Here is an 18494-nt window from a genome sequence, read left to right as displayed (position 1 = left end):
CCTGCCCTGGAGTTCAAAAAAGTCTGGTTAGGAGATACAGGTGAGATAAGGGACAGTATGGAGGCCAATGAAAATAGAGTATATAAAGGAAGTGAGTTAAGGCAGCAGTAACTTGCTGGGAAGGAAGACCGTGTTCCTAATGTTTACATTGGCATCAGGAAGGCACTGATAAGATTATTTTTCATCACCCTTCATTAGTATTAATGAAGTGCTTGCCATGATTAAAGTACTCGGATTATTCTGTTGCATCCAGAAATATGTAATTCCCTGCATTCAAAAGTTGTATATGTCAGGACAGGGGAGTGATGAACCTCCAGTGAGTGATGCAAGCCAAGTTTTTTAGGAATGTAGTGGGAGTGAAGGATCTTTCCCATTGGGTGATCAGAAAGGGTCATGTTACAAATCTTCCTGGAACTGGGTCTATAATAACAGGATTGCATTAGGAGGAAGTGGAGGTGCAAATGAGGTGGGAAGATTAAGATCTTTGACCTTGATCACTAAGATCAATGTGTTGTTAAGAAAAATAGCAAAGTTTAGTGCAAGGGAAGGAGAGGGAGAACCTAAGTTCTGTTTTAGAAATACTTATTTTTAAGTGGCAGTGACACTGATTTTTAAAAATGCATGTGTTGGGAAGAGAGAGATCTGTGTTGGGGGTATATATTTAGATATCCTGTAACTGAGGCTTTGGGTTTTAAGATATCTTAGAGGAGAGAGGGATTTGGATATACTCATATTTCTGGGAGGAGAGTGAAGAAAACATGAAGAGATCAAAGAAGTACAGATGGAAAGATCCTTGAGAATTAAGGAGTATCATCAAAGTTGTGCTTTGGGAAATCATTGATGAACTCGAAGAGAAAACCCTAACAGTGGATATGGTATAAGCCATTTTGCAAGGCTTTTAGAAGTGAGTTGGTGATAGGGAATTGGTAACAGTGAATATAGGTTACTTATTCAAATTTTGGCTTCCTAAAGAAAGAAAGAAGATAATTATTGGAGTAAAAGGGTTGAGGGAAGAATTTTTGTTTGTTTTTGCTTTCAAAGCCAGATTCCTGTGGGGAGGCTGGATAAGGAAACTAGGTGTAAGTGTTAGCTTAGGAGGAAGAGACATTGACCCAAGACTGAGGAAAGAAGAGTATGGATAGAGATGCAGACGTTTAAGAAACCAGGAGACACAGTGGGGTGGAGGAGTTAAGGTGTGTGTGAAGATAGAGTTTATGCTATGGCTGCCTTGATCTCAGTAAACTAGAGGAATGAGGAAGATTGGGATAAAATTAGGGAGGGGTAGAGAATAGAAGATTTTGAAAAGGGATTGTAGAGAATGAGACAAATGATGAGATCAATGAAGAGATTGCCCAGAAAGAGTAAAGGTTGAGGTAGGGCTAGGTTTATACCCCAAAGCTTGATTGATCAGTATTTTTCTTAGATCCTTGAGATTCTCAAACTAAGGTAGACACCTTGAACACAAAGCTTAACTCGATGCCTAGCCCCTTTGGGGTTAGGCATTAGAAATTGATTTAGTAGATTGGAGAAACTCAATTTATTTCAAGTATTCTGGGACCTTTTAGCATATATATGCCAAATACTATAAGTATCTTGTTTGCTTCTTACCACAATCATATGATAATCATTATCTCCATTTTGTAGATTAGATGACTTTTAGACTTTAATTTCCTCTGCATTATATAGCTATTAGTGTAAAGACTAGGATAGAACCAAAAGCAGTGTGATTTTAGAACCTGCTCTTTTAACTACCCAGCACTGTCCAATAGAACTATAATGTAAGCTACACATATAATTTTAAATTTTCTAGTAGGCACATTAAAAAATTTTAAAAAATAAAGTTAATTTTAATGTTTTATGTAATTCAGTATATCCAGAATATAATTTTATCCTGGAATCAGTGTAAAGAATAATCAGATTTTATATTTTTTCAATACTGATTTTGAAGTCCAGAGTGTGTGAACACATCTCAATTGGAGTAGTCACATTTCAAGTGCTCATGTGGCTAGTGGCTACCATATTAGTGCAGCTCTATACCCTAAAACCTGAGGCCAGTTTGAAGCTTGGGGATAGTGCAGAGGGTGCCTTATGCTTGTGACAGCATTAATTTGTATGAATGTTACGGTAATGAAGCAGCTTGACTGTCCACTGTGTTCCTGATTTTTTGGGAAAGCCTTCCAATCCTTGAGAGCCACAGAAAAACCTGTGAGAGGTAGTTGTTTACAGCTATTTGCCTTAAAACTGGGGATCCATCAAGTATATAATTAGAAGTTAATTGTTAGAATTAAAAAAGAATTCCTAGCATTTTTTTACATAATCAACTGTCATCATCATAATCATGTACATTTTATACGGCCTTATCAATTACGGAACATTTTATATATGCTTTCTTACTTGTTCCTTACAACAGACCAATGAGGTATTATCTCCACTTAATACAGGTGATGAATTGATTTTACAGAAGGATTTAAGTGATTTGCTTCTGTTTACGTGTAATAAAGATGAACCCCCAAACCTCTATTTTGTTGTTGTTGTTGTTAATCCTCACCAGAGGATATTTTTTCCACTGATTTTTTTTAGAGCGGAAGGGAGGGAAAAAGAGGGAGAGACATTGATGTGAGAGAGAGACATCGATTGGTTGCCTCAGGCACCCTCCCTGACCAGGCTGGGGATGGAGCCTGAAACCGAGGTATGTGCCCTTGACCATAATCAAGCCCAAGACCCTTCAGTCGTCAGACTGATGATCTAATCACTGAGCCAGACCTGCTAGGGCCAAAACCTGTATTTTTAAAACTCTGATCTGGTATTATTTTCCTGCTGTGCTAATCAGCTTTGCCTTGTACACCACTCTCTTCCCAGAAATATATCCTCTAAAATCCTATATAATTATGGTGGCTATACTGCATTTCTTGCTCAGTTACTGACTCTTACTTTATGTGACTCTGCTTGTCTATGTTGCCTGAGAATCCTAAGAGTACATCATTTTGTTTTGTTTGCTTATTTTTGGTGTTGCTGTTTTGTTTGGACCTAGATTCCATAGGATCAACTCATTATGTGAACACGTAACTAGTCATGGTAAATTAAGAATGTACCTAGTTCCCCCCTCAAGTTTTTTGTCAAAGAAAATCTTGACTCTAGAGGAATTGTATGTTGTCAAGCTGGTGTTTATTTTCCTGAAATCTTTGCTGAAATTAGGCATTAAGACAAATGCAAACCCAACTCCCTGCATATTTTATGTGTGGGATTTTCGTGAGATTTTTTGTCCTTTGTTTGAAAGAGTTTCATAGCTAAAACAATTACTGGCAGAGAGATTTTGGATGTACAGTTTGGATTGGCATGTAAAGGACCTGGAATTCCAGCACAGAGATTTGAGCTTTATCTTATTTTGACTTTGGGGAGCCACATGATTTGAATGCTTCAGGCAGAGTAGTGTAGACGGTAGTTTCCTGATATGTCTGGGATCTGACTAGTTCAGATTAACAGTAATTCTAGGGTCTGGAGATCCTAACTCCAAAAGAGCTCAATAATTGTAAAAGACATTGTAACTTATCAAAACATATGGATGACTAATGATGTTTCAGTGAAACTGACATCTGTATCCAAAGGTGACAGTATCACCTGGTCATTCCTAATCAGGCAGATCACTGACACACTCAATTGTGCTTATCCTTCAGTTATTACCATAACATGATATACTAACTAATTTCTCTGTGCCTTAGTCTTATAAAACGGAGATGATAATGGCATATATTTCAGAGAGTATTTTTAAGAAATAAATGATTTAGGCCTGGCCAGGCGTGGCTCAGCGGTTGAGCGTTGACCTAGGATCCAGGCGATTGGGGTTCGATTCCCGGTCAGGGCACATGGCCGGGTTGCAGGCTCAATCAATGGCTCTCTCATCATTGATGTTTCTCTCTCTCTCTCTCTCTCTCTCTCTCTCTCCCTCTCCCTCCCCCCCCCTCCTTTCCTCTCTCCGAAATCAATAAAGATATATTTAAAAAAATAAATAAATAAATGATTTAATAATGTATGTGCTTACAATAGAGCCTGGCTTACAGCGAGTCTCCATAAATATGAGCTGCTATTATTATTATTGATGTTGCCATTAGTTCTATTGGGAATGTTTAACAGTTTTTATTTTTACAACTTACATTTTTATCTTCTAGCTACTCTGCTAAAAGATAGAATGAAACAGTTACCTGCAGCAACAGTTCGCCTCCTTTCAAGTTCCCAGATAATCACTTCAGTGGTCAGTGTTGTAAAAGAGCTCATTGAAAACTCCTTGGATGCAGGTGCCACAAGCATAGATGTTAAACTGGTGAGTGTCCCTGAGAAGCCAAATACCTTTAAAGCAAAAAAGGGCTGGACAGATAATTCCTCCTTACAACTATTACCTTTCTTTTCTTTATATGTACCAGTAAATTATTCAGAGGACATTGGACCCTTTGTCTTATTTAAGAGTAAATTTTTTTATTTTTTTTTGAAATATATCTTTATGATTTCAGAGAGAGGAGAGGAGAGGGAGGGAGAGAGAGAGATACAAACATCAATGATGAGAGAGTCATCAATCGGCTGCCTCCTGCACGCCCCCAACTGGGGATCGAGCCCCCAACCTGGGCATGAACCCTGATCGCCTGGATCCTAGGTCAACGCTCAACCGCTGAGCCACGCCCGGCGGGCAAGAGTAAATTCTTAAATTTTGATTTAAATCAACATTAGTAACACTAAAGGAAATTATAAAAGAAAACTTCTTGGACATTTTCTGTATTCCCTTTAGTCTGATTCTAATACAATTGATAGTAATTAAATAGGGTTAGATAATTATATCTGACATATTTCACTTAAGAATCTTAGGCAGACAGATATCTTGTTCTTAAAGTTCTCTGTAAAAAAAAACCAGTTTTTAAAAATCATGTTATATACCCAACAGGGGTCCTCTTAGAAAAAGAAATGAAAGTGCACATTTTTAACTGGATATATATTTTAGTCCCTTGAATTTGTCAGTTTCTTTTTGTCTGCTTTGTAGAGTTTTAAAATAAACAACTGTACTGCTATACATAATAAGGGCTGTTTCATTTTGGTTTCATACAATAATAACTATCCTAGCTGGGAATGTTTTCCTAATTAGTTAAACAGGCTGATATTTTTTAAATGGATCTTTGTGTTCTGTTTCTCAGATGACTAGAGTTCTTACTTATATTGAAAGATTTGCATTTCTTTAGTTAATGATTTTTTTTAATAAAAAGCAGACCAGCTATTCCCAGAATAATTTAATTTTAGATTGGAAAGAGATAAGGAACTAAATCTTGTGTGTCTCCCCCCAATACCTTGTATATCTATTTTATCTAAAAAGTACTGACATAAATAGTATTAAAAAGTTTTAGATTATTAAAAAGATGTGGTATTATTTTAAATAGTAGAGTCATTGTAATTGTAAGAAGATTTTTTTCCCTTTAAAACTTGCGTCTTTGGCCATACACATAAAACTTTGTGAAGTCAAGTTTATGATAGACGTTTAGTACCAAATTTAGAATATGGTATTCAGAGAAAGTGTGATCACTATAGGAATTTAGATTTTTTTGTTATGTATGCATATTTTTAGTATTAGATAACAAAAACTAAGCTATGAATTGAGGGTTTTTTCCTTGACTTTTCAAGTTAAAAACTCACTGAGATTGCCCAGTTAGGTGTATTTTCTCAGCAGTTTCCTGTTAGCTTACTATGCAGAAAGAAATTTAAAGCTATGATGTAAATATTTAAATTTCTTATTGAAACAGTAAGTAGTTCAAGGAGAAAGTATTAAAAATCAGGTTGGCCCAGCTGGGCGTGGCTTAGCGGTTGAGCGTTGACCTAGGATCCAGGCAATCCGGGTTCGATTCCCGGTCAGGGCACATGCCCGGGTTGTGGGCTGCAGCCGATCAGTGACTCATCATTGATGTTTCTATCTCTCTATCCCTCTCCTTTCCTCTCTCTGAAATCAATAAAGATATATTAAAAAAAAAAAAAAAAATCAGGTTGAAGAAAGATACTTGCTAGACTCTTGGTGGGTACTGTTTTTGATGGTTATGGTGGTGGTTTATTTGAGAGATTATATATACATAGGTATTTATAATTTAGAAGAACTTTTTTTAGTCAATTTAAACAAATTTAAACATAAATACCTATGCTACTGAGACAAAGGGAACTTTAAATATCAGACTGATTTTTCTTATTTTACAGTTGAATCTAAGTCCTGGGAAAATGAGGAACTTGCCTATTGTACCATAACTAGGAGTTAGTAGACTTAAGAAATTAAACTCTTACTTCCTTAAGATTAGGTTTCCATAAAAGATAAATGACAGAGTTATCTCACTTGTGTTTCTGTTTCTAAATGTTGTAGCAGTTTAATGTACCTATATGCTAAAAGTATTTTTTAACTTTGTGTAGGAGAATTATGGGTTTGATAAAATTGAAGTGCGAGACAATGGTGAAGGTATCAAGGCCAGTGATGCACCTGTAATGGCAATGAAGTACTACACCTCAAAAATAAATAGTCATGAAGATCTTGAAAATTTGACAACTTACGGTTTTCGTGGAGAAGCCTTGGGATCAATTTGTTGTGTAGCTGAGGTAAGGTAATTTATACTGACTATTTTAGTGATTTTATAGTCACAGAATATTAAAATTAAGAAAAGACTAAGTCAATAGTATTTGGGAAAAAGTATGTTTCTTGTGGTGAATATACATAACATAGAACTTGGCATTTTAACCATTTTTAAATTAGATTTATTGGGTCAACATCAGGTGTACAATTTTATAACAGGACATCTCTGTGTATGCTTTTGTATGCTTACCACTTAAAGTCTAGTCTCCTTCCATTGCCATTTTAACCATTTTTAAGTGTACAATTGAGTGGCATTAATTACATTCACATTATGTGCAGCCATCACCACCATCCATCTCCAAAACTTTTTCGTCATCTCAAACTGAAACTCTGCACCCATTAAACAATAAATCCTCATTCTCCTTTTGGCCCATTCCCCGATAGCCACTATTTTGCTTTCTCTCTCTATGAATCAACTATTCTAGGTACCTCACAAAAATGGACTCATACAATATTTGTCCTTTTGTGTCTAGCTCATTTCACTTAGTTTGTGTCAGAGTTTGCACATGTAATGTGTATCAGAATTTCATCACTTCTTAAAGCTAAATAATAGTTCATTGTATGTTTAAACCATGCTCTTTGTTTGTTTATTTTTTTTACCATGTTTTGTTTATCTCTTCATCTGTTGATGGACATTTGTGTTGTTTTCACCTTTCAGCTACTATTGTGAAAAATACTGCTATGAATATTGGTGAACTATCTGCTCGCATCCCTGCTTTCACTTCTTTTGGGTATATACCCAGAAGTGGAACTGCTGGGTCATATGGTAGTTCTGTTTAATTTTTTGAGGAACAGCAAAGTATGTGTTGCAGTGTTTCTAATTTAGAAGAGGAAAAAGTGTTTTAATGACCCATTGGCCCACTGGAAAAAATGTATTCAATAAAATAAAATGGATATCTTAACTATAAGCACTTTTCAGAGCCTTAACTATATTAAAGCGTATCGTGAATCTCTAAGGTTGGTGATTTTTAGTAGGTGCATTTCCTTGCCATCTACTTGGCTATGAAACCCTTTCATTGAGAAACATAGAAATTCCACTCTATGTAGTCAATACAGATAATTAGATTGTGCCCTAGAGATGTGAATTGAGTTGGCCTAAACTTCTAGTAGTTAGAGGCAGTTTGGATCTTAGAATTTTGCTCTCCTGACTGATGGCTAGGTGCTTTCAATGTTTATAAATCCAGTTCACTGCCTGACTCACTTCATTGTCTAGTACACATTATTCCTCATGGCCTCTGCGATAGATTACACAACTATTTTGTGGCAAAGCTCATCTAGAACCTTGTTCTCTTAATTTGCATGTATCTCAGTTATGTTTTATCACATTGTTCTTTGTGCTGTACTGTTTGTCTATGTGTGTTAGGTTCTGTTTTTTAGAGTGATGGTAAATGTGTGCTAGTGAGGGACCTGGTAATTGTGAGGATCTTTTTAGCTATCTAAATTTGCCCAGTGGCAGTGTAAACCTTCATTTGTGCTTAGGCTAGCAGACCCTATTTAGGTGAGAATGCTCAGATGCAATAAAATGATAGGATTTTAATACCTAATTATCCAGGAAAATGTCATGGACAGAAGATACTGTTTCTATCTCCTCATTTGGTCTCTGGACATCTATTTAGTAGCCTAGTCTCCCCAGCAGTGATGTATTCTCCAGGCTTATCGTGGTCTTCACTCTGCCCTTCTGCCTTTAGAGTATTGTCGTAGAGTAGGTTTTCTCCATTTTTGTGGATAGGGTTCCAGCTAGGTATTCATTTACTCTGTGACGGTGGGCCTCTGTAAGGTGATACCTAAATAAGAAAGAAAAATTGTGGGTGGGGAGGAGGTGGAATTTAGAGTGGCCGGTTTTGCTGTTCTAACACAGAGGATTGTGGGCCCTTGCTTAGAAGCCAGGTGTTCAGACATCAGTAAAGGAGGAAAGACCTTGTCATTCCTTAAGTGCACTCTGCTTAAAACTTCTATCCCTAAACTAGCACACCCTGTGCTTCTGTTATTTTTCTCAGCACTTGTTTTATTTAAAGTTCACTGAGTCTCCAAAGAGATTTTAGGGAAGAATATCCAGAGGGTACAAGTGGGCATTGCCCATCATTCTCCCCAGAGAGTGTATATGGGAACCTATAGCCCTGAGATCTTGCAAAAAGTCTTTTTAAAGTGGGATGGGATTTGTACCAGAGAACCTCTGAAGCTCCCAGTACTAGTACTATTGTTTAAGCTCTCAGTGGCTATTTTAGAAATCATATCATTTGATAACATAAGTATTTGATTTTTTAGCTGTTGTCCAGGTTTGGCAGGTAGTCTTTAAGCTTTATTTTGGCAGAGTATTGTTGAAAAATATATAATTTAGTATTTCACTATTTTCTAAGGTGTATATAAGCTTTCAAAACTGAAATTAGTCATTATTAGCTTTGTCTGCTAGGTGGCAGCACTATACTTATACATAAGCCATATGATTTATCCAAATCTACACTAGTTCTGATTTTAGATGGCTGTTTTGCAAGTCTTTATCTGGTAGTACTCTGTTTGGTTTCTTTATTTGATTACTTGAACCCACTTGATATCTATGTTTATCATTTTGTCTTTTGTTTCATTTTCTGAGGTATTTGAATGCCCTGAATATTAATACTTAAAATAATTTTGCTCATCAAAATTACAAAAGGAGTAAAATAATTGTCAAAGTACCACAATAATAGAAAACTATAAACTTAAAAAATTATGTTCAGTTTTTCACATTGCAATGTCAAATGCTTGTAGGAAATACTTAACAGCATTTTATGGAATCTCTGCTTATAAATCTTTGGGAGAACCACAAGTAGGTGTGTGTGTGTGTGTGTGTGTGTGTCCCCGTGTCCCACATATACATGCATGCGGACTTGCACACACACAGCACACATCACAGTGAATTTTTACATATGTATACTCCAGATCCAGATATAGACCATTGTCAGCACTCCTGAAGGTTCTTTCATTCCTCCTCCTAGTCAGTACTCTCAAAGTAATAGCTGTTCTGACTTATATCAACATAGATTTACCTGTTTTTGAACTTGATCTAAATGGCATCTTACAATATATACTGTTTTGCCACAGACAATTTTTTTTTTTTATGATTTAGGTTTGATTTTGCCTGAAAGCCAAAGGAAATACAGAACTTTGGTGGTAGTAGTAATAGACCCTAGTCACTGCCCAGATCCCCATTTCAGGACTGAACACTCATTCTCCCAGCTACCAAGAGTATTGGCGACTAAATGCTCACCGCTGAGTCTCCCACTGGAAACTGCCCTTACCTCAGCTAAAGAGAGTTACCTTACTCACATTATACAAGGCATCTGCATCAATACCGGTTGACAAGGGGCTGTGAAGGCCCTATTCCAGTTCACAACTCCACCATGCTATCTGTGCCCTGGAGCACCGTAGTGGAGTACCCCAGAGCCTTGTGTCTGTGGCACAGCCCCACTTCTCTTTCTGCCCCGCCCCCACAGGAGATCATCCTAGGAGCACTCCCCAGTAAACGTCCTTCTCACTATTCTTCATCTCAGTCTACTTCATTTGTAAGCCACCCTATGGTGAGGTTTTATGGTTCAATCTCGTAAGGCTGATAAGGAAACTGAAGCCTTGTGAAGACCAAATGCCAATTCTTCTCACCCCAGCTTTAAAACACAGTCTAATAATCAGTCAGTTAATATTTCATTGTTTGTCTGTAGAAAGCTGTGCTAAGAAGTTTACTTCGGGGGAACTGTTTATAGTGAAGTAAATAGAATATGAAAATTGCTCCTTATTTAGGGATAGTATGTTGATGGTGAAACCAAGAATTCAGTTCCAATTTCATGCTTCCCAGTGCTGAGTTTTCTGTAGTAGGTCATGTTACCTTCTTATTAGGGTGGTTAAAAAGGTATATATAAGTTTAATAGTACCTCACATTTAAATAATAAATATCCCAGGCCTGCAGTGGTAAGCCCAATAGGTAGGTTATCAAAGAGAAGTCAAGTGGGAAGGTTCTGAATAGTGTTTCAGAAATACAGAAAGTAATATATGTTTGTTAAGGTCAGTTACATTTAAAAATAAATGTTGTTATTCAGGAAGACTTAATGATTACTTTTGGGGGGGATTGCTTTTAAATTTAATGAATATTCTTCACCACTCAAAATTGAAGTTTTATTTATAGAAATTGAATATTTATTTTAAGGCTCCAGTTTATTTTGAAAATTTTTGGATAGAGATTGCAGTTACATAATAAAAATTAATGATTCGGTTATTTTATCTGCCACACTGACTGATGCAGATAATTTTAAAGTCATACAGATGTAAATCATCTCAAATTCATTAGGTTGATAATACAGGATGGGGCAAAAGTAGGTTTACAGTTGTGAGTATGCAAAACACAGAGTTTATTCTTGTATTACTTATTAATTGCTGTTATTATTTTCCATATGAACAACTGTAAACTCACTTTTGCCCCTACCTGTATGTAATTGAGATAATGTTTTGCACAATATCAGTCAGCTATTCCCCAAAACTCCAATTGTTGAAATTATTTTTTGTTAGGTTACTTTAAAGATGTTAATTTTAGCCCTGGCCGTGTGGCTCGGTTGGAGCGTCATCCTATACACCAGAAGATTGTGGGTTCAATTCTTAGTCAGGGCATGTTTGATCCTGGTTGGGGTGGTATGAGAGGCTACTGATTGATGTTTCTCTCCCATATCGATATTTCCCGTGCACGTGCTCGCTCTCTCTTCCGCCTTCTCCCCTCTCTTCCTCTCTCCCCTCTCTCCCCCTTTTTCCTCCCCCTCCCCCTTCCTCTCTTCCCCTCCTTCCCTCTCCCCCCCTTTTCTCTCTCTGTAAAATCAATAAACATATCTCTGGTGAGGATTAAAAAAAATAGGGTGTTAGTAATTTTAGTTAAAAATGAGAAAAAGTAAACTTTCAGCAAAATTGGCTTGAGAAATTTAAAATACATCTATATTTTTTATACACTTTAAAAGAATGGGCAGTTTTTTAGTTGGTTAATAGTAAAATGACTTTCAATCTTAGAATTAAACAGTCCAAGGAAGTAAAACATTGTCTTTATATCTACAAAGTATCCTATTGCTACTTTAAAATGGAATTACTGATTTCATAATCTATGGTGAATATACCAGGGACTGGCACAAATTGGCTGATAATGGTTTTCTTTAAATGATATCATCAAACATTACTTCTCTTAAAATATATTGTTTGTAGAGTAATAATTTTGGTATGTTTGCCATTCTTCAATGTTAAATTTCTGGTACTAATTTCTAAGCATACTGAGTAGAGTGAGCTAGAGAGTGAAATCCTGTTTTGACTTACTCATAAAGTTTTTTATGAAGATTATATATATTGCTCCTGTCATATAATAAAACATAAAATGTATTTTATTTGCTTATAAGCAGATGTTTTATATACATTACATTAAAAATGATCTTTTTTCCCTCCAAAGGAATGTTTAAGAAACTCATACAAGTTTTTTGAATTGGATTTTAAGTGAAGGCTAAGTTATATCTCAATTTTAGGAGGAATACAGAATAGTTTTGTTTTCTGAAAAATCACAACAAACACTGAACTAGGAGTCAGAAGGCTAATTCTCATTCCTAAGTGTTTGAATAAGAGACTTGGCCAAAGGCATAAAACAGATTAACTTTTCTGAGAGTCGTTTTCTTTTTTAATTTATAAGGTGATGATAATAATTTGAGGGTCAAAGGAAATAATAACACACATTATAGTATCTTGAATATTGTCATGTGCCATACATTGAAAGTTATTTTCACTCTGGTGTGGAAAGTAGTATGCGGCTGTATCATATAGGCGATAGTATCATCAGCCTTGCTCATTTCCTTGCTGGCAAGCAGTACTTCACCCCAACTTTCAGAGTTTATGCAAATTCCTCAATATTTTTGGGAAATACTTTCTAAAACTTTACAGCCATTCCTAGGTAAATTCCTTCTAATTTTCACCAGAGTTCTTTATTTTGTTGCATAAATTCTTGTTTTTCCTTTTGTTTCCCTCAGAAGAATTAGAAGAATGCCCGCCATCCTCTGGATAATACTCATGTTTATTGGTTTATTCATTCAGCATTTCTTAAAGTGGTGACAGTAAGCTGGGTATTATTCTGATCTAAGTTCACTATACATAATTTTGTGATGAGCTAATATGGTACCTGTAGGTTTGTTATTGTTTTATATTACATTAAACTTCCATGGCTTAAAGGGAGCAGAATGAGAAGCTAAGTGGTTCTGTTTTGAGGATGGAAGTTGAAACTCCCTTATTAGTGGGCCCACTTAGCTGTAAAGGGCTAGAAGGAAGCCCCTAGTTCTCATTCTGATGATTCCTGCCTCCTGCTTCACAGTGTAGGGTACTTTTTGTGTCCTTTAGAGCCATGGTGGTAGAGCTTTAGTTAGAATAGGCACAGGATTTTTGAAGATTATGCTCCCTAAACACAGTCTCCTCACAGTTAATAGAACTCTGTTGAAAAGGGAAAAGCCAGAGCCAAGATCTCTGTTGCCAGTCTCCCACAGTGGGGTATCTGGGAAAATGTTCTGACATCAGAGTGCTTAAACAGACACGCAGGTGTACTCAACACAGTAAGAAAAAGACATTTTGGTCATCCAGGCAAAATCCATATTTCAGTTGGATCATGAGAACCATTTACTTCAGTTTTTAGACCCATGTTCCTGTGCAGCATTCTTCCAAAAGTCAGTAAAACAAAAACAAAATTTATAACACAATTATCTTAAATAAATTTTTGTCAAGAGGATTTTTTTGCAAGAATTACCAGGATGTATCCTAAGTTTGTAATTAACATTTTATCTATAACATTGAGAAAAACTGCTTATCTAAACTATAAATGCTGTTTTTGTAACTTTAGCTTTGTAATAGTACTATAATTTCTTGAAACTGAGTAACTGAACCAGAGTCAGTTTTTAATAATTGATAACTAATAAAACTCTAAGAACTTCTAAAACTTCTTTTAAAATAAACTCCTCAAAATTCTTTAAATATATTATTAACACCACTAGATTCATTCACTGCCACAATTCCTCAATGTCTCCAGTAAGAGGCACCAGTAATAATTTGTAATATTAGAGATGCTTCTGAGGTGGAGTTACGGCAGGTTCAAATGCTAGCTACTAGACTGCTAACACATTCTGAACCTGTGCCTGGTCCAAAAAAAGGTTTCCTGCCCAGGACACAGGTCATATGATGAAATGAACTCTTGAAATACAATTCCTTCCTCTGAAGAACACACTGTATTTCATGAATTTGTGAAACATGCTTATGCGTTTTATCTTCCACTGTCTTTAGTAGTGAATTGCAGAGCATTTCCTATCTAAATAAATGTTCATAGTACCCTACAAATTCTAATTTTTTAAATGTTAATGTTGGAAATAATATTGTGTTTTATTTTTTTACTTTAACATAAACGTTGCATTTTGACCCCTATTTTACTTTTTAATACTTCAATTTATTCATTGAGGCTGGAGTATATTTACTATTCATTAATGTTTTGAAGGATGTGCAAGTTAATATCTGTAAAGTACTTTGACGTAGTTAAAGCAAAAACACGTGTAACCTTATGAAGTATTAGCATCATCTTCATCTTATCATCACCCTCCCCTTAAAGATGATAGCGTAATTTATTCAGGACCATCTAGCAAGCCACTGGCAGAGTTAGTACTAGAACTCGGAGTTCCAGGGCTGTCTTTGCTCAGTGACACCAACTTTAGGTCAGGTGGCTAGCTCTTTGGAGAATAGAAATAGAATTCAGTTGACCTTGGCATTTTGGAGAAGTGGTTGGTTAAATGTAGAATTGTTTTTAAAGGGACAATCATGGAGTAATTAGAGACAAAGAAAATCTCTAGCAATCTGTCGTCTTGATTTTGACAAACTTTACTAGAAGAAATCACTGTTGGAACCACTGGAGTTATGATGTTGCAGGGAAGATTAAGATTAGTCATCAGGGAAAATTTTAAATTATACAACTTTTGAACCATGGAATATATTTTTGAAAGAAGTAAAATAATCACTTTAGATTATTAGATAACAGTTATCACAGAAATAGCAGCTTGACGCAGTGCCCCTAGTAAGAATTTTATGGATGTCACCTTCAGAGAGAATCTAGTAGACTGTACTAGTACTGTCAGCAAGAGAAACCATACTTTTTCATGGTGACTTTGCAGTTCTTTACATGGTACCCACAAGTTCCACAAAGCCATATGGCCTGCAGTAAATCAGTGCATGGTTAGGACAGAGTGACAGAACCATCAGATGTAGATTCAACTGGACCTACTTGAGTTCTAGCAGGAGAGTTAGATTTTTATGGCTTTTTCCAAAATTATATAGATTTATTTTAAGATAATCAGCTCTGCACAGTCTAAGGATGGCCAAGACAGATTGCTACTAATTCTGGGTCATCATTGTTTACCACAAGTGTGAGGAGGCTCCTCTTTTATGAATCTACCCTGCTTTCCTTGCCATAGTCCCCACTCCCCATCTATGGTATTTTCTAGCAAGGATATGGTTTGCTATTGTTATCCTCGCCTACTAATCTCATGAGATAGGTAAATAGAAAGCTGAGGGAGAATGCAGACCTTCTTAAGTTTATATTTCTATGACTGTAACATCTTTGGAAATGTTTCGTACTGAATTAAATCGTTTTTTATACTTGCATGTTTTAATGCTAAACTTTTTTTAATTAATAAAAATTTTACATTTAAACAAGTGAGTTCAAAGCTTGGGTTTAAGAAAAAAATGGCCATACATATGTATGTTGATTTTTGTGTTTTTATTCTTTTGAACTGTTTAACTTGAAATACAGAAGTGCAGTTTTATACACTTTAATCACTACAAAAGGATTATTTACTTTACCAACAAATTTATGAGAATAGTCTGTTAAAAAACAGACTTTCCTAATGCATTTGAAGTATTTGATTTTACAAATGTAAGTCACATAATGCATATAATAAAAATAGCCATTTCAGATATTTCGATTTATTTACAGTTGTTTTAATTAGAGTAAAATATTCAAAAATGAGTGATTTAACATAAAAAATACATAACTCACCTATTGCTTATTAGTGTAGTTCTAAGGAATATTACAAGAGAAGTGGTCATAAGAATTTATTAAGTCAGACTTTTCAGTCTTGTGAATAAATGATTATTATTTTAAATACGGTTTGAGAATGAGCCCTCTGCAAAAATCATTATTTTATTAGAGTTTTTTTTTTAATTCCAGGTTTTAATTACAACTAGGACAGCTGCTGATAATTTTAGCACTCAATATGTTTTAGATGGCAGTGGCCACATAATTTCTCAAAAACCTTCACATCTTGGTCAAGGTAAGAGAGTAGCTTTGTAGCATTCTTTGCCTTTTCTGTCTTAATCATTTATTTAAAAAAAATTCTTCATGCATTTAAATATATTGATTGTTTTGGGTTTGGTCCAGATAATAGCTACTTAACTTCCAAGTGAACATTCAGCCTGTATTTTAGCCACCAGTCTCCTAAATACTTAGAGTTCGTCTCAAGAGGAATTGTGTGAAAGACTCTGGGCCCCAACATGGATTAGTTACTCCTCTGTAAAGACTGTAAGAGCAATTATTTTACTCTTGCTGGATTGCTATTGTCTTTATATATGAAGGATACTATCTTGTTGAGTTTACTAAAACACTGATTTGTTAATCATGGTAACAAACCATACCATCAGATATGATTAAATAAATGATTTAAAATATATTTGTTTAGAGAAAACTTCAAAAATGTATACAATAGAATAGTGTATCCATTACTCAGTTTCAACAATTATTTACTCATTGCTCATGTTTTGTCTAATACCCTCACCCACTTCCTCCCTTTCTGTATTATTTAAAGCAAATAAATATATTAATTATTATTGCTATTGGTTAGTTTTTTAGTGTTTTATACATTTAAGTAATTTTATTATATTTTAATTGACATCTTATGTTTCTAAGTACCTCTACTGTTTACCTGGAAGGGGGAACAAAAACGTCTTCAGGCTTGCGTTTCACATACATCCTTTAATCTTTTTCATACTGCTAAATTCTACTAATAGGATGTTTAAAGTTGAGAAAATATTAAAGATATGACCTCTTTAGAGCCATGTCCAAAAGAATTTTTAGATCTGAAAAGGGACTTGTGTTTTTGTTGTTGTTTGCCCTTCTCCAATTTGTATTGTAAATTTACTTTTAATTTTGTGGTCCCTGTAACTTATGAAAGTCCTGTGTTTTTTGGTGATCCCCCCTCTCCCCGTTTTAATGTTAAATTATTGGATTTATTTTTTTAAATGACTTGTCTTCATTGAAATTTATTTTCTTGTATCTTAACACTGATACCAAATTTTCTCTTCTTTCTTTTATTATAAACCTCCAATTAGTTACTGATTAGTTTTGCCCATTAAGTATTAACATTTTTGTATCCACATGGAGGAGTTAATAGGAACTCCTAAGAAAACACACTAACATTTTTTCTCTTTTATTCAGTTAATAAAAATGAGCTCACCTAAATACTAATTAATTTGATGTATAATAATATTGTACATGTATTTTAAAATAATAGATTGTGATTCTTTTTATTTTTATATATGGAAGATTAGGACAAAGGGGCAGCTTTTTTTTTTTTAATTCAAGTGAGCTTGAATTTATTTTTATTTTTTTATATCTTTATTGATTTCAGAGAGAGGAAGGGAGAGGGAGAGAGAGAGATAGAAACATCAATGATGAGAGAGTCATTGATCAGCTGCCTCCTGCACGCTCCTGACTGGGGATCGAGTCCCCAACCCAGGCACATGCCCTGACCAGGAATCAAACCCCGATCGCCTGGATCCTAGGTCGACGCTCAACCGCTAAGCCACGCCCGGCCGGGCAAGGCATTTTTAAATATGGTTCCTCTCCAGAAATGTTCTGACCCCTGTTCTTAGAAGTTCAAATTAGGAAACCATTAGGAGATATTTGAGTGGCCATCCAGTAGAGTACTTTGAAGTAATCTAGTCACCTTATAAAAACTTAAATGTATTTATTTTTATCTTAGTAGTAGCCAGTCTAATCTGGATGGCCAGTGGCTTTATATCACTCATACTTTTCATGCTTTCCTGTATTCATCTCCATGAGAACTATGAAATAACAGTTCTTAAATATGGAAATTTTCTGACCTTTGCTTGTTTTCTTATTGATTTTTCTGTTCTTGCTTACCTGTGTCTTCTCTTAGTAAGTGAGATCAGGTATGCATATTAAGGAATTTCTACAGTTAATAAGTGAACCTTATTTTCTTTAGCAATATTTCTTTTACTTTAAGAACAGCAGACGTGGAAAGCCAATCGTTGCTAAACTAGCAGTAATTGCCTTTCATAGCTCACTTTTTTCTCCTAATTACGGTTGTCTAGGAAAACAACACAAAAATGAAGCCCTTTGTTTCAAATTGCTCTAGGTGGACATATTATGGAAATCCACAAACACTTTCAAAGGCATTTTACATTTATATTGCCTTAGTGCTGATAGTTTGTGAGTGATTGAATCACGGAATCACATTTCACCACCAGCTGTCATTCAGCTTCCATTTAAATATTTTCTGTGTAAGATAAAACTGCAGTTCAACCATCTTAATTAATACCTGTGCATTTAGGGTTCTTGTAGATTAATTTCTGCTGTGGTGTAAACATCCTTACTTAGCAGTTACTCCTCATATCATCTGATAGGATGACACCTGTAGATAGCCTAACTGTAGATGCAGGGACAACTTACAACAGAATCTTTTTTAGCATTGGAAAATTTGTTACCCCTTTAAAAAACATATTTTAAAATGTTTAAAAATAGCTTACTGGAGATTCCAGTTCT

The 18494-nt window shown here is 35.3% G+C and overlaps 1 protein-coding gene across 5 annotated transcripts in view; it reads left to right on the top strand.

The window, feature by feature from the left end:
- PMS1 (PMS1 homolog 1, mismatch repair system component) overlaps window positions 1–18494 on the top strand; it is a 63995-nt gene that overhangs the window by 2059 nt on the left and 43442 nt on the right. For 2 of the 5 annotated variants that reach the window (XM_016215295.2, XM_016215223.2), the window contains 3 exons: window positions 4167–4318; window positions 6427–6609; window positions 15882–15984. In XM_016215295.2, coding sequence (XP_016070781.2) covers window positions 4187–4318; window positions 6427–6609; window positions 15882–15984 — 418 coding nt within the window. In that variant the 5' untranslated portion in view covers window positions 4167–4186. Of the gene's footprint in view, window positions 1–3962; window positions 4319–6426; window positions 6610–15881; window positions 15985–17694; window positions 17872–18494 lie in introns of those variants that run through there. The other 3 variants (XM_016215163.2, XM_087819706.1, XM_087819707.1) reach the window with 2 other exon arrangements.

This window comes from Miniopterus natalensis, chromosome 8 (genome assembly GCF_054644295.1).
Source record: "Miniopterus natalensis isolate mMinNat1 chromosome 8, mMinNat1.hap1, whole genome shotgun sequence".
NCBI classification, from domain to species: domain Eukaryota; kingdom Metazoa; phylum Chordata; class Mammalia; order Chiroptera; family Miniopteridae; genus Miniopterus; species Miniopterus natalensis.
The sequence above is the reverse complement of the archived record's forward strand: the minus strand, read 5'-3'. Positions and strand labels throughout refer to the sequence as shown.